This window comes from Balearica regulorum, chromosome 7 (genome assembly GCF_011004875.1).
Source record: "Balearica regulorum gibbericeps isolate bBalReg1 chromosome 7, bBalReg1.pri, whole genome shotgun sequence".
Lineage (NCBI taxonomy): Eukaryota > Metazoa > Chordata > Aves > Gruiformes > Gruidae > Balearica > Balearica regulorum.
In genome coordinates, this window is record NC_046190.1 from 16,168,840 (window position 1) to 16,186,519 (window position 17,680).

The window sequence follows — 17,680 nt, forward strand, 5'->3', positions numbered from 1 at the left end:
GCCTGCCCCACCATGCCACACCGTGGGATGGGGGTAAACAGGAAGCCCTGTGCCCTCACCGTGGTGGCCAGGGGCTGGCCAGGAATGTGTCGGTGGCTACTGGTCTGTTTGTTTGGAGTCAAAGCAGCTGGTTCCTGCTGGGAGGAGCCAGGATCAACACGGCCGGGAATAGCCCGTGACCTCATTGCCACGTCCTGCGGGAGCCTCCAGCACCCCGGGTGTACAGGGGTGCCCGGCCCTGAGACCCTCTTGCAGGGGACCCTCATCCCAGCCCTATGCCCCAGCTGGGCTCAGGGCACACACTGGAGCGTCTCCTGGGATGGGGGTCCCTGGCCAGCCCCAATGTGGGGGCCACAGAAAGCCCTGGGGAAGGGCAGGGCTGGGGCCAGCACAGAGCCCATGACTCATTTGTGGCTCGATGGTTTGGAGCTCAATTACTCAAGTGTGAGGCCAGCAGCCTCCCCCCCCCCCGCCCTTCCCCCCTCAAGCCACCCCAAGGCAGATGCTAGCAGGGGTGCAGGGCAGGTGAGTGCTGGATCCCGCTGCTCCTGGGGGCAGCAAGAAGAAGGCGGAAGGAGGGGTCCAGTGCGTTCTCCCACACCTGGGACCTGCCAGCCTCAACCTGCAGGAGTGAGGGCACTGTGTCCTTCTGCTCAGTGTGACCATGGCAGGCTGGGGGTGTCCCCTCTCGCTGTCACCCCCCCACTCCAGCCCAGCCCTTGGGGCTCACTGGGTGCCAGTACCTGCAGCCCCGAGCAGCCAGCGACTGCAGCAGCTAAAAATACACCGCTGGCAGCAGGGCAGCCCCATGCGCGGGAAGCTGTGGGCAGCGGAGCAGGCGTGCGGGGCTATTCTCAGAGGACTGCGGGACTATTCCTGGCCGGTCAATATTGATTCAGCCAGCTCAGGTGCAACAGCTCAGCCTGGCAGCACTGTATTTAGGGCCCGGTGGGAGGTGAGGCGGGTGGCTGAATCGTGGGCATTGTCCGCGGGAGGAAGAGGGCAGGGAGAGGATGTGAGCTCTGTAATCGGCAGCGAGCGGCTCCCGGCAGCAGCCCGGGAGAGGGGCACACCCCGGGCCTGCCGCCGGCTGAGGGGTGGCCAGTGAGAGCCGCTGGGTAGCACAGAGCATCTGCCCTGGGGATGGAGGGATGGGGCCAGGACACATGCAGGCAGCTCCCAGCAGGAATGGGGGGTGAATGGGGCATGGGGGGGGGGCAGTTGCCAGTCCTGGCTCCTTGCAGTCTCTGACCTGCTGGGTGTGGGGTTGCTGTACACACAGCCGCTGAGGGCTTGGGGCGGGGGGGGAGCAGAGGACAGTTGTGGCTTCAGGTAGCAAAGCAGGTCTAAAGCAGCTCCCTGTGTGTTCTAGGCACCTTGAGGTGGCCCAGGCCAGCCCCGGGCTGGGTGGCTCCAGCCACATTGCCCTGCATGGACCTGAGCATGCATCAGTGAGCAGAGGAGGGGGCGAGGGGGCTGGTTTTCCCCGTTCACTGCTCTGGGACATGCCATGTCTGGCAGCACCCCCAAGGCTGCATTGTGAGCCACGGTGCAGATGGCACAGTGCAGCCCCCCCACATCAGCATGTTGGGAGCTGCATGAAGAGCTGAAAAACCACAGTGAGAACACTCAAGACACAGCCTGGGCCAGGGTTTATTTCCATGGGTGCAGGCAGGGGCAGAGCAAGGCTTGCCATGGCTGCCCGGTGCCCAGGAGCCACCCGGGCAAGGCTGGGCTGTGGTGGGCTGGAAGCAGCCATGTGTTCAAGGTGAGAGTGGCAGCTGGGAGCCGAAGGCACCCTGCCAGCCTGCACCCCTCCAGCTCTCAGGGGATGCTGCTGCCCTGGGGTGCCTGGGAAGGAAGTTGGGGACAGGTGGGACTCTGTGTAGGCACAGCATGGCTTGCTGCAGTCACAACCCTGCACAGGCGAAGTCAGTGTTACGGCTGCCATCACAGGTGCCTGAAGTCCTCAAGGGCCACCTGAGCTGCGTTGCGTCCTGCTGCTCCCATCACTCCTCCCCCTGCAAGGGAGCAGCAACAGGGAGCAGTGGGCAGCTCTGGCCCCGGGAGATGGGGCCCAGGGCTGCACCAGTGAAGCTGCTCCATCTCCCTGCCCGTGTGAGGGCAGAGGGGAGTAGACCCCTCCCCCCCCCAACGCCTTATGCTGCCCTTGCACCTCTTCCATGCACCCTGTCCTTCTCCTGCAGCCCCCTAGGAGGATCCTGGCTCCCAGCCCTACTCACCAGGGTGGGCTCCACTTCCACAAAGGTACAAGCCAGGAACTGGGGACCGGTAGCCTGAGTAGGATGGTGCTGGCCGGGCAAAGTATAGCTGGTCAAGAGACATCCCTCCATGGAAGATATTCTGCAAGCAGAGCTCAGGCTGTGTGACCTGGCTGTGACCAGCCCGATGCTGTGCCCCTACCAGTGCTGGCACCAGAGCGATGCTTAGAGCTGAGCCCACATGGTACCCACCCCACCAGGCAGCCCAAAGATCCTCTCCAGGTCTGGTGGCGTTAGGATGTCCCTGCCGATGACGGATGCCTTGAACCCTGGGGCATAGGCTTCGATGCAGTCAAACACTAGAGAGGGATGGAGTGACTGGCACACAGTTTGGGGGACACGGTGCCTGACCCCTGAGGAGCTCCAGGGTGGCTCTGCCCACAGGCAGGGACCAGCACTCCTGGTGTTACCTGTGTCTGTGTCTGCATTACGTACCCGTGTCTGCATATGCATTTCTGGCATGCTCGTCCCAGGGCTGCCCGCCCGCCAGCTTGAAGGGGGTATACTGGGTGAAGAGGGACACGACATGGCAGCCCTGTGGGGCCAGGCCCGGGTCCAGCACCGAGGGGATGCAGAGCTCGATCATAGGCCTGGGGGAGCAGGACACCAGCTGGGCAGGCAGAGGAGGATCTGGTCACCCAAACCTCTTCCCCCAGCACCACCTGCCATGGCTGTTCTGCCCCTTCCCCGGGGCACCAAGGTGTGCCATTGCAGGCTCCTACCTGCTGGAGGGGTGCCCGTGGGTGGCTTCAGTGAAGGCTTGGTGCAGGAGGTGGGTGGCCTCACAGTTGAGATGGATGGAGCACTGGTGGTGGGGCAGGGGCTGGCCATCACGGGTGTTGGGGGCAGCCAGGAAGCTGGGCAGCCGATCCACTGCCACTGGGTGCAGGAGGGGAAGATGGAGCAAATGTGGTGCAGCCTCTTGCTGAGCCCTGCAGCCTGGCACTGGTGTCTCTCCAGTGGGAACGGTGGTGGAGGTGGCCCCACCAGTACCTACCGTTGATCTTGGTGACAGGGGAACATGTGTCAACCTGCCTGATCCGCTGGACAAAATCCTTTGGTAGCTGCTCCTGGGGTGGGAGAGGCCGGGGTAGAGCCCAGTGGTGAGGGAAGCAGCCTGGCCAGGGGACGCCACCACACCAAGCCCCTGCCAGCCCCGTGTGCCCCATACCTGGGGGGTGAGCTCCAGGAAGGTGATTTGGGGGGAGGCGTTGGACAGCACCAGTTTGCTCCTCACCTCTGTCCCATCCTGCAGCGCGACGCCCTGTGCCCGCCCATCCCCGCCCAGCAGCACATGGCACACCGCCTGGGCAGGTGGAGGGGACAGGACCTCACCAAGAGCATCCCTGCTGCCTGCAGGCTGGCCAGGCAGCTCTCCACACCCAGCCACCCTATACCTTCTCAGCAAAGATGTGGGCTCCTTGGGCAGCCGCTGCGTGGGCGATGGCTTGGGACAGGGCCCCCATACCGCCGGCCACGTAGCCCCAGGCCCCCCGCCGTCCCTCCAGCTCACCCATCACATGGTGCAACAGCACGTACCTGTGGCAGCAGGACCCCAGGTTAGCCAGGGTCTGTCCCCTGCATGGGCACAGTGAGGATGGTTCCACAGCCCCCATAGATGGGACCGCACCAGCTTGTAGGATGCTAAATCAGTTACTGGGAGCACCTACCAGCCAGGACTTCACCTGAGCTGGGGACAGAGGTGTCCAAACAGCAAAGGTGCAGTGGGGAGCACTCAGGAGAGCCATACAGCAGGGATGGGGGACAGCCCCTTGCCCAGCCCAAACCCCTGAGCCACCACAGCAAGGCTGAGCGGGCAGCAGGAGGGAGAGGCAGCGGGGCAGGGTACAGGGTGCCAGGGGACAGCAGAGCCAAGGAGCTGCCAGCACAGAGAGCGGTATGGGGGGATGGTGCAGCCATGAGCCCTGGAGGAAAGGGACCCTCACCCACTGCCAGGGGTGTGGGGGCTGGCCATAGCTCCAATCACCGCGTCAGTAGCCAGAGTTGCCTTCAGGGGCTCCGACTCAAACCACTGGTCCAGGATCTGGCCCAGGAGAAGAAGAGAGCACCAGGCTTGGGGTGAGGGCTGCCACATCCCCCCGCAGGCAGGCAGGGAGACAGCTAGTGTCTCTGTGCCACTGCTGCCAGCACTCACCTTGGAGATGGGGGCTGTGAGCACCTCGTAATAGCGGGGCAGCTGCCACCCCAGCGCCAGCCCTGGGGGTGCAGAGGCAGCGTGAGACCTGCACCAGGTCCAGCTGCCTGCACCTGGTTGGGTTTGGGGACAGGCAGAGGGCAAGCTTGCTGGCCTGCCAGCCCAGCTGGAGCTCCTGAGGAGCCTATGCCCTGGAAGAAGCAGCTCTGCATTGCCCATGCCAGGTGCAGGCAAATACCCATTGCCATCAGGGTACCCAGCATCCCAAACGTACCTGCCCGCAGTAGGGGCCGCAGGGCTTGCAGGGCCCTGAGCCGCTGGAGCAGGGACCCCTGCCCCAGGGCAGCTGTATCCACCGGGGGAGCATCCAGCAGTGGATCAAGGGCCAACACCAAGCCCCCCATGAAGGCCTCGTACTCAGGATAAGCCTGAAAGGGGACAGAGACGGGCTGTGGTGGGTGCAATGGATACCCTACCTAGGAGCGTCCCTGCCACTCTCCTGGGCAGGACAGCCTCTTGGGGGCTTTGCTGTGCTGGGTGCTTGCCCTCACGATACCTGGGCATCCTTCTGGGAGAACTGTGCGATCTGCTGCTGGGTCTGGGTCATGTCGTGCCCCAGCAGGAGGGAGCGGGGGGAGCTCCTGTCCTCCAGCAGCGGGGTGAAGGAGTAGGGGTCCCGTGGGAGCACCCTCAGACCGTGTTGCTGCAAGACAGGGATGGCAAGACCCACACTGTGGGGATGGCTTGGCAGCAGGCTCACCCTGCCAGCATGCCAGGAGGTGCCAGCAGCCCAGCCAGGGACGGGTGCCGATACCTGCAGCTCCAGCTCAGCATAGATCTGCGGCCGCAGCAGGCTGAGCAGGTACGACGCCCGGGAGAACTTGAAGCCTGGAAGATGTGGGGCAGTGGGAGGTGCCCGCACCCAGGGTTGGGGGGGGACTGGGGGTACACATGGCACATAGAGGTACCTGGCACAATCTCCTCTGTGACAGCTGCACCACCCAGTACGTGGCGTTTCTCCAGCACGACCGTGCGGACCCCTGCCCGCTGCAGGTAGGCAGCCTGCGGGGAGCCTGGTGTCACGCTGCCCATCCCTCTGGGCAGATGTGTCCTCATTGCCTTGAGGACCCTCTTGCACATGGTACCCTCCTCACCAGGGAAGACCCTGCTCCTCACAGCCCTCTGGGAGCCCCTAGCCCCACAGGCAGTGCCACCAACACCCTCCCTTGCCCACAGCGCAGACCCTCCCTGGTTTCACGCGGTCCTCTGGGGATGGAGACAACACCACCCCGCTCTTGGTACTCACTGCCACCAGCCCGTTGTGCCCTGCAAGGAGAGAGGGTGAGCTGAGCCCAGCATTGGGGTGGTCCTGCGGCACAGGGCACCCTGCCATGTCTGGGGTGCAGGGCTGCCACAACCACCCAAATAACGGGGTTCTGGACATGTGGATACAGGTGACAGGGAGCATCGTCCCCCATCCCTACAGCCCTGGCCCTAACGGTGCAGGGGATGGGGACAGTGGTGGTCAAAGCAGATGCCCCAGTTACACCCTGCACGCGTGGGGGCTGCAACATGTGCCCAGCCATGCAAGACCCCTGCACCCTCCCCCAAGGACCATGCTGGGGGACTGCCACGTGCCCAGCATCACTGTGGTCCCCACCTGGCCACCCCCCACCTGCCCTGAGGGGAAGGCAACTGGGTGTCCCTACCAGCTCGCTGCAGCCCAGCGCAGGGTCCCTCGCCCTGTGTTACCTGCTCCAATCACCACCGCGTCATACTCCTGCCGCAGCCGGTCTGCAGCCCCACCATGCAGCCGTGCTCCTGGCAGCCCTGGGGACAAATGCCAGCCCCGCAGCCAGTGGGAAGGGCAGCCCATGCCCAACCAAGCCCGGAGCCCGGCTGCCATTGCCCTGCAGTGCCCGGCCACGGCTGCCCTGTGCCTGGCAGCCTGGACTTTGCTTTCACAGCGGAACTTTTCCTAAGGCTTCCGGGCACGGGGAGGGAACAAGGGGGCCAGAGCAGGGAACGCCTTGGTGCAGCGCCAGACGCTGCGTCCCAGGGCTTGTGGGGAGGCTGGGCAGGACAGGGCACATGCCAAGTGCTGCCCGCGCCCTCCAAGCCCAGCACTGCCTGCAGCAAGGCGCTGATCCTGGCAGAGCTTTGCTGGGGGTTTGCACTACTGAGAAGGAGCCAGGGTCAGATCCTGCCTGCTGCTCAGCAGGATGCCAGGTGCTCCCCACCCTGTACCCCAGGAAGGTGCTGGGCAGACAGGCGAGGGCCTGAGAGCCCCCCCCAGCCCCTGTTCTGCTCCAAGGAGGACCCAGGGGCATGTGGCTGGGGTGATGGACCAACAAGCACTGCAGGACAGGGGGACCTTGTCCCCCCCTCGAGCAGGCAAGCCCCAAGCACAGACCTGAGAGCAGCGGGAGAAGGGGCAGCTTGGGCATAAACTTCGCCCTGAACCCAGCGCTGTTGCTTGGCAGAGCAAATTCCTGCCCAGCAGGGTGGGGCAAAGGCCCCACCACGGTCCAGTGCTCCCTGAACTGCCATCCCCAGCCCCAGCGAGCAGCACAGAGCGACAAGGGCAACAGCTACTGGAGCCCCAGGGGGCTGGCCCCATCCCCAGCCGTGGCTGGGGGGGGTTGCATATGCACCAAGCCCAAACATGCCTAGGAAACACATGAGCTCCCTTGGCTTTACCCCCTGTTCACAGCCAAGCTCGGCCCCACGGCTGACTGGTGTCTGGGAGCCCAGGTGTGGGGTAAGGGGTGTGGGATAAGGGGTGTGGGATGGGTGGACCTCCCCACAGCCTGCCAAGCCCGAGGGGCCCGCACCCATTTGTGGGTGAGGGGAAAGGGGGATGCATCCTGGGCCATTCCTCCACGTAGGTTTGGCTACACCGTTTTGTTCTCCAGCCAAAGCCTGGTGGTGATGCCAAGCCAAGGCTATAAATCCTGCTTTGGAAATGCACTTTTCAGCAAGATGGTGATTTGCCAACAACCTCTCAGCCTCACTCTCCACCTGTCCCTGGAGGCTGCTGGGTGCCAGCGAAGCCTGCGGGAAGTGGCAGGCAGCGGGAGTCCTGGCTGGGCTGGAGGATGGGAAGGCTGCCCATGGCTGCCTGCAGGCACAGCTGACGGCGCACAGGCACCAAGAAAGCAGCCCAGGCACCAGGAACACCCACACACCCGCTTTAATCCTGGCCCCAAGGCGGTTGGAGGCAGCTCAGAGCAGGGGGATGCGGGAGGGCTCCCAGAGGCGCCGGGCCAAGTCACAGGCCTGCTGGACCACTAGCTCGGAGGGGATGATGCCCAGGTGCACAGTCAGCAGCTCGTAACACTTCACCACCTCTGCCTGGTGGTTCTTGCTGTAGTAACGCAGCAGCTTCCTGGGGAGGAGAAGACAGGGGTCTTGGCAGACACAGCGCAGACCAGCACGCCCTTTCTAACCACCTTCTCCCTAGAAAGTCCCTGGCAAGGACACAGTGCCCATACCCTGGCAGGACCATGGCACCAGGCTGGGGAGATGGGCTGGTGCAACCCCAGTGACACCACAGCACTGGCACCACCCTACAGCGACATCCTGATGAGGACAGCATCACTCACGGTGACCGCCATGCCAGCACAGCCCTGGGCCCTGGTGCCAAAGTGCAGGGCTGGGGACTGCTCACCTGTAGTAGTCTCCTGCCAGCATCCCAATAGGAGCAGAGTCATCCGAGAGAACCGGCACCTCCATCACCTCCAGCTTGTAGCCCTGGGGAGAGATGACAGCAGAGGGCAGGAGCAGGGAAGGGACTGCCGAGGAGCTGGAGCTGGCTGTGCCTGCAGCCCTTCTCCCTGCCCCCAGAAGGTGTCGGGGGAGAAGGGCTCAGCCCCTGGCCCCACATACCAGCTCATTCTCAAACCAGAGGAAGTAGGAGCAGTAGTAGTCACCATCCTGCAGCATGAGCGTTGTGTAGCCCTTCTGTAGGTATCGCCGGGCCAACGTGATCAGCGACCAGACCTGGGGAACAAGGGACACCTGAAGCCTGAGCAGAAAACCCTCCAACCATTCAACCTCTCCTGTGGTCCCCATCCCCATGAGCAGTACCTTCCTCTTGATGAAGGTGGCCAGGGGGCCCTTGCCCAGCTCTGAGCTGGACTTCTCTGTCACGCTGAGCGATGGTGCCATCATCTGCCCAGCCGTGCGGTCCGCATAGATGAAGTGCACCAGACCAGGAAAGTCCTCCAGGTACGTGGTGTGGGTTAAGGGTGTCCAACAATTTTGGTGCCCATCCAGGACAGCTCTTAAGCCTAGGGGAAACCGCTTTCTCCCACCACACTCCTCCCCTTGACCCTTGTGCTGGGGGGACAGGGTCCTCCCTCTTCCACCTCTGTTTTCCCCCCCAGGGACCTCTCCTCCCCAGGCTGGGCTCCCAGTCGCAGGGACGGGTATGACACCATGGTGATATTGCGCCTGCTCTTCACCAGCAGAAAGTCCCGCCAGTCCAGCAGTTTCTCCCTGCCAAGAAGAGGTGTGGTGAGAGGCTGGGACCCCCGCCAAGCCCCAGCAGAGCTGGGTGTGGGGCAGCCCGCTGGAGATGCTGGCCACCCCCATGCACTCACCTCATCAGCTTCTGGGCATGGTCCCGTAGCCCCTGGGACAAGCTGTGGCTGGTGGAGGCCAGGAAGAGCTGGCGGTACACAGAGCAGAGCTGCCGCTTCACGTTGGCCACTGCCTGTAGCAGCCTGAGACATGGACGGTAGAAAGTTAGGCCCCTGGGTCCCCAGTGCCACAGGGACAGCCGTGCTGCCTCCTGGGCTGGGAAACATCCCTGCTTGCCCTGGAGACTTTCCCTGGTCACCTCATACTCACTCCAAGGAGCTCGCAGGCTCACTCCGGGAAAATATCTTGTTCTTGAAGTCCATCCAGGCATTCTGCAACTAGAGAGAGACAGGGCTCATGTCAAGCTGTGGGGACAGCAGTACAGGGTTCTTGTGTCCCCACTCCCACCTGGATGTCCTGCCCGCTCAGCTTCTTCACAAACTTGTCCATGCGCTGCCGCAGCTCAGCCAGGAACGGGTAGGAGCGTGGGGCTCCTGTCTCCAGCCCCTCTTCCAGCTTCCTCTCCAGCACCAAGAAACCATCCAGCAGCTGGTACAAGGTGATGGCCACCTGGGTCGTGGGGCCCTGCCAGGGAGAGGAGAGGTGGGTCAGCCAGGACCCAGCCCACTGTCGCTTCCCTCACCTTAGAGGCCGCTCACCTTGGTTAGGAGGACAAGGGAGATGCCTGGCCAGAGTGGGAGGCAGTGCATGGTGTGCGGCAGCAAGGGGCAGTAACCTTCCCGCAGGTTGGCATCCAGGAAGATCCTTCTGGGGTTTGAAGCTTCAGGGACCAGAGGCCCCAAGGTCTGGAGCAAGTCCTCTGCCATCTAGGGAAGAGAGGGGAGATGCTCAGACCCCTTAGGGGACGAGACAGCCTGCACCGACCCAGGACGCTCTGGAGGGACAGAGCAATGCACTGAAAACTGCAACTGGGCACGAGTGAACCCATGGAGCTGGAGGGGCCACATGGCAAAAGATCAGCAGCAAGGGAAGCACCCAGGGACCCCAAAAGAGCAGCAGATAAAGGGGAAGCTGCTTGCAAAGACACGGGTTGCAAACACCTTGCACCAAAGCCAGCACTTGCTTGCAGAGAGTGTGTGAGGCTCTGCAGCATTTGGCAGGGAAGCAGCCCAGAAAGCCCAGAGGCAGCAGAGGGAGACACCAGACTGCTCTGAGGCAGCCCCGGCCCCTCTGTGCTGATGGCTCTGGACAGGGAGACCGTACGCAATGCCTCAGAGAGGGTGGTCAGAGCTATTACAGTTATGCACAACACGGGGGACACAGGCTGAGGAGGTGCAGAGCCAGGAGGGACTGCAGGACCCCTTGCTCACCTGGACTTCTGCAGCATCCACCTCCCCGGCGCTCAGTATCTCAGCACCCTCCGACCAGCTCTCGCTGCCTGCAGGGAGCATGGCAGGTCACCCTCCTTGCCAGCCCCCCACGCAGCCCCAGAGCCTCTGCAGGGCTGGGGGCACAGGGCAGGGCTGCTGCCCGGCTGGGCACTCACCCATGCTGTGTCTGTCTGGTGAGGGCTCAGGTGTGTAGTAAACCTCAGGCACAGAGAGATCGTCTGTGTCCTGCTGGCAAGAACGGCTGGGTCAGCGATGGGAGCGATGCAGACAGCCCAGCCAGTGCCCCGTCCTGCAGCTCCTGATCCCAGGGACTCACCTGGTCATCAGAGTCCTTCTCCGCAGCTCCGTGGGAGCTAGGGCCACTCATGGGGATGCTCTCACTTCTCTTGGGCCCCTGGGGGACCATCTTCCCTGCCTCAGGCTTCCAAAAAAAGGGGAAAAAATTAAGGCCTGGCCACCAAGGCATCACCCTGCAGGGGCACCCTGACCCGCTGCCCCCCACGCCCCGCTCTGGAGCACCTGGGGGCCGAGCTCCTCCTCGGCGCTCTGGCTGGGGTACAGGTCCTGCACCAGGAGGATGAGGACAAGCAGGTCAGCGGGGCGGATTGAGCTGGCATTGCGGCTATGGGCAAGAGAAGGGAAGGGTCAGCCGGGAGGACAAGGAGCTGCACTGCCGAGGGTGGTGGGGCCGGGGTCAGGTGCACCTGGAGTAGAAGGCCAGCAGCTTGGTGTGCACCAGGAGGAAGGCATGGCCCACCTCATCCCCGCCGCGCTCAGGGCTGGTGTTGATGTACTGCACCACCTGTCGCTCCAGGAACTCAATGCACTGCTCACATAGCTGAGGGTGGATCAGCCGCTCCACGGCCTGGGGGGGCAGATGGTGGGGACGGCTGCTGAGCCCCCCCAGACCCAGCCACACAGTCCCTGAGCTGCCCCGAACCTCCAGGCACTGCTGCTCTGGGGAGCTGCCTCGAAGTCCCCAGCCCAGAGACATCCCGGGACTCCACACAGCCTCACACCCCTGGGATGCCCCGAAGGCAAGGGACACCCCAGGGTACAGTACCTCCACTGCAAAGCTTTGGTCCTCCTCCCGTAGGTGGCTGTAGGTCTCCAGCAGGCCCCGCAGCAGGCTCCAGACACGCTCCCGCTGCTCCGAATCAGCCGGCCGCAACCTGCAACAGCCGCAGAGCATGAGCTGAGAGCCGGCTGTCACCTCCCTGAGGGAATGGGCACCCCCAAACCCAGCTGCAGCCCAGCAGGCAGGGAGTCCTGCCGCAAAGGGAGGTCCCAGCTTGGAGACGCCCACTCCCACCCGCCCCAGGGCTGCATGGAGACACCACTTGGCAGCTGCCCTGGCACCCTGGCATGCCAGCCCGTGCCGGCCGGCCATGCCCGCTCACTCCTTGCGGATGAGGTGGGAGTCAAGCGTGACGAGGCCGCAGTGAGCCTCCACCAAGCGCCGCAGCACAAACAGCGTCCGGCGCAGGTCATCCTCGCTCTCCGTCCCGTCGCCGTTCACTGCGATGTACAGGCAGTCCCCAAACTGCAACCGGCAGTGGGGTCAGGCGGGGGCCGGCCGTGGCACCCCAGTCCCCGGTGCCAGTGCCGATCCTACCATGTGCAGAACGTGGAGGTGCCGCCCGTGCTCGGTCGCAAAGCAGGTGTAGGTGTCGGCGAGCTTCTCCAGCAGTGCCGCGCAGGAGATGATGAGGGGGGCGAAGAGGGTGTTGAGGCTGTCCTCCAGCGCCGGGCCCTGGGGCACACGCTCGCGGGTCAGCCCCCACGCACGACCGCACACCCTCTCCCCGCACCCGCGCCGCCCTGTCCCGCCCCACCTGCCCGGCGTGGGGTGGTCGCAGCCGGCGGAGGAAGGCGGCATCGGCCCAGTAGAAGAGCAGCTCGGCCGCGGTGCTGGCGATCAGGACGCACCGCATGGCCCGGCCCGGCCCGGCCCGACCCACGGCAGCGGCGGCGGGAGACACACAGGGGGACACGGGGACCGCGCGGCTCCGCCCGCCCCGCGCCGCTTCCTGCTCCGCCGCGCGTGACCGCCGCGCCCACGCGCGCAGCGCCCCCGGCGGCCCGGCGTGGCCCGGCACCGCGGCACCGCGGCACTCTGTCTGCCGGCCCGCCTGCCCGCCCCGGGGCTGCCCCGCTCCCGCCCCGCCTGCTCCGGTCCCGGTCCCGGTCCCGGTCCCGGTCCCGGTCCAGTAACGCCCCGCTCCCGGCCCGGCCCCGGCCCGTGTCGGACAGAAGACGCCGGCGCGGTTGACAGCCCAACTTTATTACACCTCCGGCAGCACCTCGGCGCGTCCCGGCTGCTCCTGCCCACGACACCGCCCCTCTCCCGGGCAGGACACACTCACGACCCGGCCGCCGCCGCTCCCCAGCAGGGAGGGCCGGGGCTGCCCGCCGGCTCCGCCGCTCCGCTCCGGGCCGTATAATTTAATTATCAACGTTACCAGCCGCGGACCCCCGAGCTCCGCCCGCCCGGGGCGGATCCCGGTGCCCCTTCTCCCGGCCCGCCCTGCCCGCAGCGTCCCCGCGCCGGTCCCGGTCGGGCTGGCGGCAGCAGAGGGAGCTGCTTCCATGCGCTTGCTGCACCGGCAGCGCTGCCCGCACCCCCCGCCGCCCGGGAAGGTGCAGAGGAACGGGAGACCCGGCTGCTGGAGGGGTCACACCGAGGGGCAGCGGGAGTCGGGGTGCCTGCGAGGGTGCCCATCCTGGGCTATACGAGGGCTTAGCACCCCAGCCCTCCCCAGCAGATGATGGGCACCGGGCCCCGGGTGCTTCTCGCAGCTTGCGGACGGATCGCGGCAGGCCCTGCAAATTTGCTGTTGCACTGCTCCGGTGGGATGGTGGCCAGGGCCAAGCAGAGCTCTGCAGTCGCAGGGCGGAAGAGGGTGCCAAGCCGGAGTGTGTCCAGGGTGCGAGGACGAGGGCACGGCGCCGTGCCCGCCTGATGTGGCCCTGCTGCAAGGCCGTGCGGGCTGCCGAGGAGGCAGCGTGTCCTGGGGAGTGCGCGGGGGCAGGAGCGGGGCCGGCGGGTCCATTCTGGGCTGCGGGCTATCGGTACCGGCAGGCCAGCGCATTCACGTTCTTCACCACATAGAAGCTCATGGTCAGCGGGGGGATGACCAGGGTACGGCCGGCCCGCAGCGGACGAGGCTTTAGCTCAGGGAGGGTCCCGTCGTCCACCATGGCCAGTGGCTGCCCGTTGAGCTGGACTGACCTGCGGGACCAGGAGAGGGTCAGGGCGGTGCCATTGAGGACAGGGCAGTGATGGCAGCCCCAGCCACCAGCATCGCACTTACTTGGAGTGGAGCCCATCCTTGCCGTAGGGCTGCAGCAGGTACTGGTGGACGATCTTATCCCGCAGCGTCCCTGCCAGCTTGATTTTCTTCCGGGAGCGATGCAGGTTGATGATGTAAAGTGTGATAGACCCCCGGACATAGTTGTGGCTACAAAAGGGAGAGTGGGAGCTGAGGGGTGTTGGCACGTGCCCCAGGAGCATCACCTCAAGAAGGAGTTTGGTGTTCTCTGCAAGAACCTGCCTCATGCAGCCATCTGGAGGGGACATCACTGTCATGGCTGCCCCTTCGCAGGGAGATGCCACCTCTCCATCACAAAGCCCGGCTCCGCGATGACAGCTTCCCAATGTCCCCCTCCTCTCCTCAGCCAGAGGTGGCACAGCTCAAGGGGGTGCCACACCAGTGTCCGGAGCAAGGGTGGCAGTTCTGGGGCAGCACCCCCTCCCCAGGGCCTCGCAAGGAGGAGGCTGAGAACGGAGGGGAGCTCTGTGTGCAAGTGGCGTCTGCCCCCACCATCCCGGGCACCTGACAGGTCCAGACACTGATCCTCTGTCCCTGCCTAATCAGACAGTCCCAAACAAAGGCTATAAAGCACTTTGCACCTGTCAGTTACTGGACAAGGTTTCCTACTGAGCTGGAGGCATGTTGAAAGCATCTGGACTGTGTAAAGAAACAGCCTCTCCTCCTCCACAATAGCAACTTGTGTCTGCAGAGGAGGTGGCCACCCCCCACACCCCCCCACACCCCCCTGGCTAGCTGAGGCGCTTTCAAAGACCTTATCAGCGAAACAATAACCAGGACGGGCTCCCCGGCAGTGCGGCCCAGCGGGTAATCCGACCGACCAGGGGCCCCTCGTGTGAAATCCACTCCCTTGATCTCTGCTGCCGGGGCTGCTTGCTGGCCACTGCACCAGCCCTGGCCGGACCCGTTCCCAGGCGCGGGCTTGCCACTACTTTCATCGGAGGCATTGCCATTCCCACGCACTCGCTCCGCTGCCACAGCAGACAGAACAGCACCCGAGCGTGTCCCCTGGGAAGCCAACCTGCCTTGCCAGAGCCAAACCCTGGGATCCTGCCCTAGCACGTCCTCAGTGGTCCCCATCTCCTGGGGGTCCTGCTTATCCCCCACCCCCATAGCACCCAGCATCCCTCACTCCGCTTACTTGTGGTAGCTGGTGCAGTGGGCATAAATGCGGAGCTTGTCACGAATGACTCTGCCGGGCCGGGGTTTCCTCTGGAGACCAGCCACGTGGATCGCCAGGACCTTGGGACCGATGAGGCGCTTGTAGAGCAGGGACAGCCAGTAGTCCTGGGGGGCAGAGGAGACAGTCAGCAGCACAATGGTCCCCCCGACTCACTGCAGGAGCAGGCAGGAGAGGCTGGCTTCCCTGCTTAGAGCCTAGCAAAATTTTGCTTGTTGGGTGATAATGTCATATGCCAGATGTCTGCCTTGGAGTGAGCTTTTTTTGTGCAGTCCAAGCCAAAACGGCATCACTGTTTCCAGGAAAGAGATTAAGGGAAGAACACATTGCTCTGCCTGCGCTGAGAGACACCGATACCCTCTAAAGGAGCTCAGCTTTTGGCTGGGCTGTGGAGCATGGGGAGCAGCATGGATGCCCTCGCACATTCCCATGGACCTCCACGTAGCCATGCCATGGACCTGTGCAGCAGGTGGGATGGTGATCTCTGGAGCAGGCAGGTCGCCCTCCACCTCACTCTGTACATGGGGCTGGAGCACACCAGAGCTCTCCTGTGCTCTCCAGCTCTGTTCAGGGCATGCTGGCTTTGGTGACTGCTGAGGGTGCTCCACTTCCCAGAGGTTTTTCTTCCATTTTAAAGCCTCTTGTGGAGTTAAGCACCCATGAACATAGCACGGGGAAGCCAAGCACTCAAGAAGTAGGAAACGTTCAGCCCCTGCACACATGCGTTAATGATGCAGCCTTTAATTACATCACCACATACTACTTTTTCCTGCAGGGCACGGCTTTGCTCGGCACACAGGATGGGCCCCAAGCCCTGGGGAGGGAGGCGAGGCTGTGCAGTGACGGAGGCTGCTGCCGGCAGGGCCCCCCCTCATCCGCTGCAGAAGCTGGGAGGTGTGCGGTAAATGAAGCAGGGTTGTGGGAAGGGAAAGGTCAGTCTCAGGCGCTCGCCTGCCTTTCTGCAGGATGGAGCTCTGGCCCCGCTGTTGCTCTGGGCACCCTGGGTGATGCCAGAGAGATGGAGCCTCTCATGCTGCTTCTCTGGGTGCTGCCTGTGGATGTACTGGGCACTGCCTGAGTGCTGGAGCACCTTTGCACACGTGAGCACTCTGGATAAACACTCTCTGCACAACCCAGACTGGTTGCCCCAGAGGGACCGTGTGCCCCAGGACAATTGGGATGATCCCCCCAACCCATCCGCAATGTTGGACACCCAGCAGCGATGGTCATGCTAGCACTAGGGACTGCTCTGCCTGGCAGCATCTCGCCCGCAGAGTGAGGAGGGCCCACTGCTGCTGTGGAAAGGAGCACGGTTCAAGCACCCCGTGGCTCTGCACACCGCCTGCGGAGGCACAAGGAAAGCCCGGCATGGTCAGGATAATGCCAGAAAGGCGTCTGCCACCCCAGAGGGGCATGAAAGGGGAAAATGGGGTCTCCAGGGCCCCAGGCTACCAGACAGGATGGGCAGGTGGAAGCACAGATCCCTCACACAGGTACAGGTACCCATCCTGTGGTTGGGAAGCCCTCAGCCCCTGATTAACATGCATTTTGGATGAAGAGGCCAGCAGATGAAACAGCAGTGCTGCAGCAGCAACCATGAGGCAAATACCCACCTGTCAGACTGGACTGCCAGTCCCCATCCTCTCTCCAGCCCAGCACAGCAGAAGCTGATCACTTCCAGCAGTGCTGGGTTGGCCTGGAAAAGGGAGATCCAAACCAACTTCCCACTTTCTGGGTAAGCTTTTGCCACAGTGGTGGAGGAAAAGCCTCCTCCTTCTCTCCTCTCGCTGCTCCCAGCCAAAACCACGGGGCTTTGTGCCACACCAGCCTAGTAACTGCTTCCCCTGCAAACACCAGGCCCCAGAGGAGATGTGAGGGTAAAGTGAGAGGCTTGTGCACCCCGAGGAGGCTCAGCCCGTGAGGCTGAAGCTCCCAGGGAGGACGAGCTGCAGTTGCTCAATACTGCAGATATGTGCGGTCCCTGAGGCACGTGCCACCGTCCCCAGTCCCCATCCCTGCTGGCTGGCGGTGCTGCCCCACACCATGGGGACGTCCCCGCCGGCACCGTGTTGCAGAGGCTGTGCCAGCCTTCCCCCGCTGCGGGAAGCTGCGCCAGCCCACCCTGCTCAGGCTCATGGCAGGCAGGAGGAGAGGTGGCCGGCACACTGCCGGCTCCTCGGTGAGCCACACCGATTAGCAAGCATCATTAGATGAGTAATTACTTGAGTTGATGGTGAGGCCAAAGGTGAGCACAGATTGCAGTGTTTAGCCCCACAGTCGTGAGTTAAAAATAAATGAGTTCAGTGCTCCGAGCTACCTGTCAGCTCAGACTCTTAGGTGTTTCTAGCAGCTCCCTTGGGGTTTCTCACCTCGTCTCCATATTTCCACTAATAAGATGCTGCTTACTTACCCATAAGTTATGGAAGCAATAGAGACCAGAGACTTTGTTGCCAGCCTTGAAATTTCCATCTCGGTCTCAAGAGCTGTTTTGCAGGGAGCTCGTGATGGCCTTGTTGTGATGGGGAGCTGGCACCAGCAGCTCCAGCCTCCAGCTGAGCACCTGCCCCTCCGGGCAGGGTGGTCCCAGGGTTTGCTGCTTCTACACAGCATCCCTCTGCTCTCAAGGCTCAGCAGCAGCCAGGTTTGCAATGTGGGGGTGTGGGGAGCTGCCCAGCCCCATGACCTATCCCAGTTGCTGCTGAATCAGTCGTCTTGGCATACACTCTTTTCAAGGGTGCTTTGACAAACCCTGCTCCCCTGCAGAGCTGGGCGAGCCGAATCCAGGGCTTCTGCCA

The 17,680-nt window shown here is 63.5% G+C and overlaps 3 protein-coding genes across 6 annotated transcripts in view; all 3 read right to left on the reverse strand.

The window, feature by feature from the left end:
* Positions 1 to 1,631: 1,631 nt before the first annotated feature.
* On the reverse strand, positions 1,632 to 6,480 carry PYROXD2 (pyridine nucleotide-disulphide oxidoreductase domain 2). 4 transcript variants are annotated; one of them, XM_075757511.1, is made up of 16 exons: positions 6,190 to 6,476; positions 5,744 to 5,763; positions 5,406 to 5,499; positions 5,252 to 5,325; positions 4,994 to 5,140; positions 4,712 to 4,865; positions 4,438 to 4,550; positions 4,229 to 4,326; positions 3,680 to 3,821; positions 3,454 to 3,588; positions 3,280 to 3,352; positions 3,005 to 3,161; positions 2,718 to 2,872; positions 2,475 to 2,581; positions 2,244 to 2,364; positions 1,632 to 1,918 (listed from the first exon to the last, which is right to left on the reverse strand). In XM_075757511.1, the coding sequence occupies exons 1-16, from the start codon at positions 6,341 to 6,343 to the stop codon at positions 1,911 to 1,913; spliced, it is 1,752 nt and encodes a 583-aa protein (XP_075613626.1). In that variant the 5' UTR covers positions 6,344 to 6,476; the 3' UTR covers positions 1,632 to 1,910. The 4 variants fall into 4 exon arrangements, with proteins under 4 accessions (XP_075613626.1, XP_075613624.1, XP_075613625.1 ...); XM_075757509.1 differs by having other exon boundaries at positions 1,632 to 2,021; positions 6,190 to 6,473; XM_075757510.1 differs by having other exon boundaries at positions 1,632 to 2,021; positions 4,438 to 4,499; positions 6,190 to 6,470.
* Positions 6,481 to 7,614: 1,134 nt separating this feature from the next.
* Positions 7,615 to 12,424, reverse strand: HPS1 (HPS1 biogenesis of lysosomal organelles complex 3 subunit 1). The gene is given in 18 exon segments (XM_075758169.1): positions 7,615 to 7,825; positions 8,108 to 8,190; positions 8,326 to 8,439; positions 8,527 to 8,666; positions 8,867 to 8,937; positions 9,042 to 9,164; positions 9,292 to 9,359; positions 9,430 to 9,606; positions 9,681 to 9,848; positions 10,353 to 10,420; positions 10,529 to 10,598; positions 10,690 to 10,794; positions 10,893 to 10,995; positions 11,078 to 11,238; positions 11,437 to 11,545; positions 11,774 to 11,916; positions 11,989 to 12,190; positions 12,192 to 12,424. Coding segments are annotated over 18 exon segments (2,184 nt in total). The 5' UTR covers positions 12,308 to 12,424; the 3' UTR covers positions 7,615 to 7,662.
* Positions 12,425 to 12,645: 221 nt separating this feature from the next.
* Positions 12,646 to 17,680, reverse strand: part of HPSE2 (heparanase 2 (inactive)) — a 111,523-nt gene continuing 106,488 nt past the window's right edge. The window contains exons 10-12 of the mRNA XM_075758171.1: positions 14,847 to 14,992; positions 13,688 to 13,834; positions 12,646 to 13,605 (exon numbers count right to left, since the gene is read on the reverse strand). Of these exons, the coding sequence (XP_075614286.1) occupies positions 13,440 to 13,605; positions 13,688 to 13,834; positions 14,847 to 14,992 (459 nt within the window). The 3' untranslated portion in view covers positions 12,646 to 13,439. The remainder of the gene's footprint in view (positions 13,606 to 13,687; positions 13,835 to 14,846; positions 14,993 to 17,680) is intronic.

What these genes read in the sequence shown, in the direction of transcription:
- PYROXD2 (XM_075757509.1), bottom strand. Translation starts at nt 6,343, where the DNA reads ATGGCAGCCGGGCTCCGGGCTTGGTTGGGCATGGGCTGCCCTTCCCAC. An exon ending in CACAGAGGAGATTGTGCCAG is followed by an intron (nt 5,326 to 5,405) that starts GTACCTCTATGT and finishes CACATCTTCCAG; the next exon opens with GCTTCAAGTTCTCCCGGGCG. An exon ending in CCCCACACCCCTGGCAGTGG is followed by an intron (nt 3,822 to 4,228) that starts GTGAGGGTCCCT and finishes CTGCTGCCACAG; the next exon opens with GTACGTGCTGTTGCACCATG.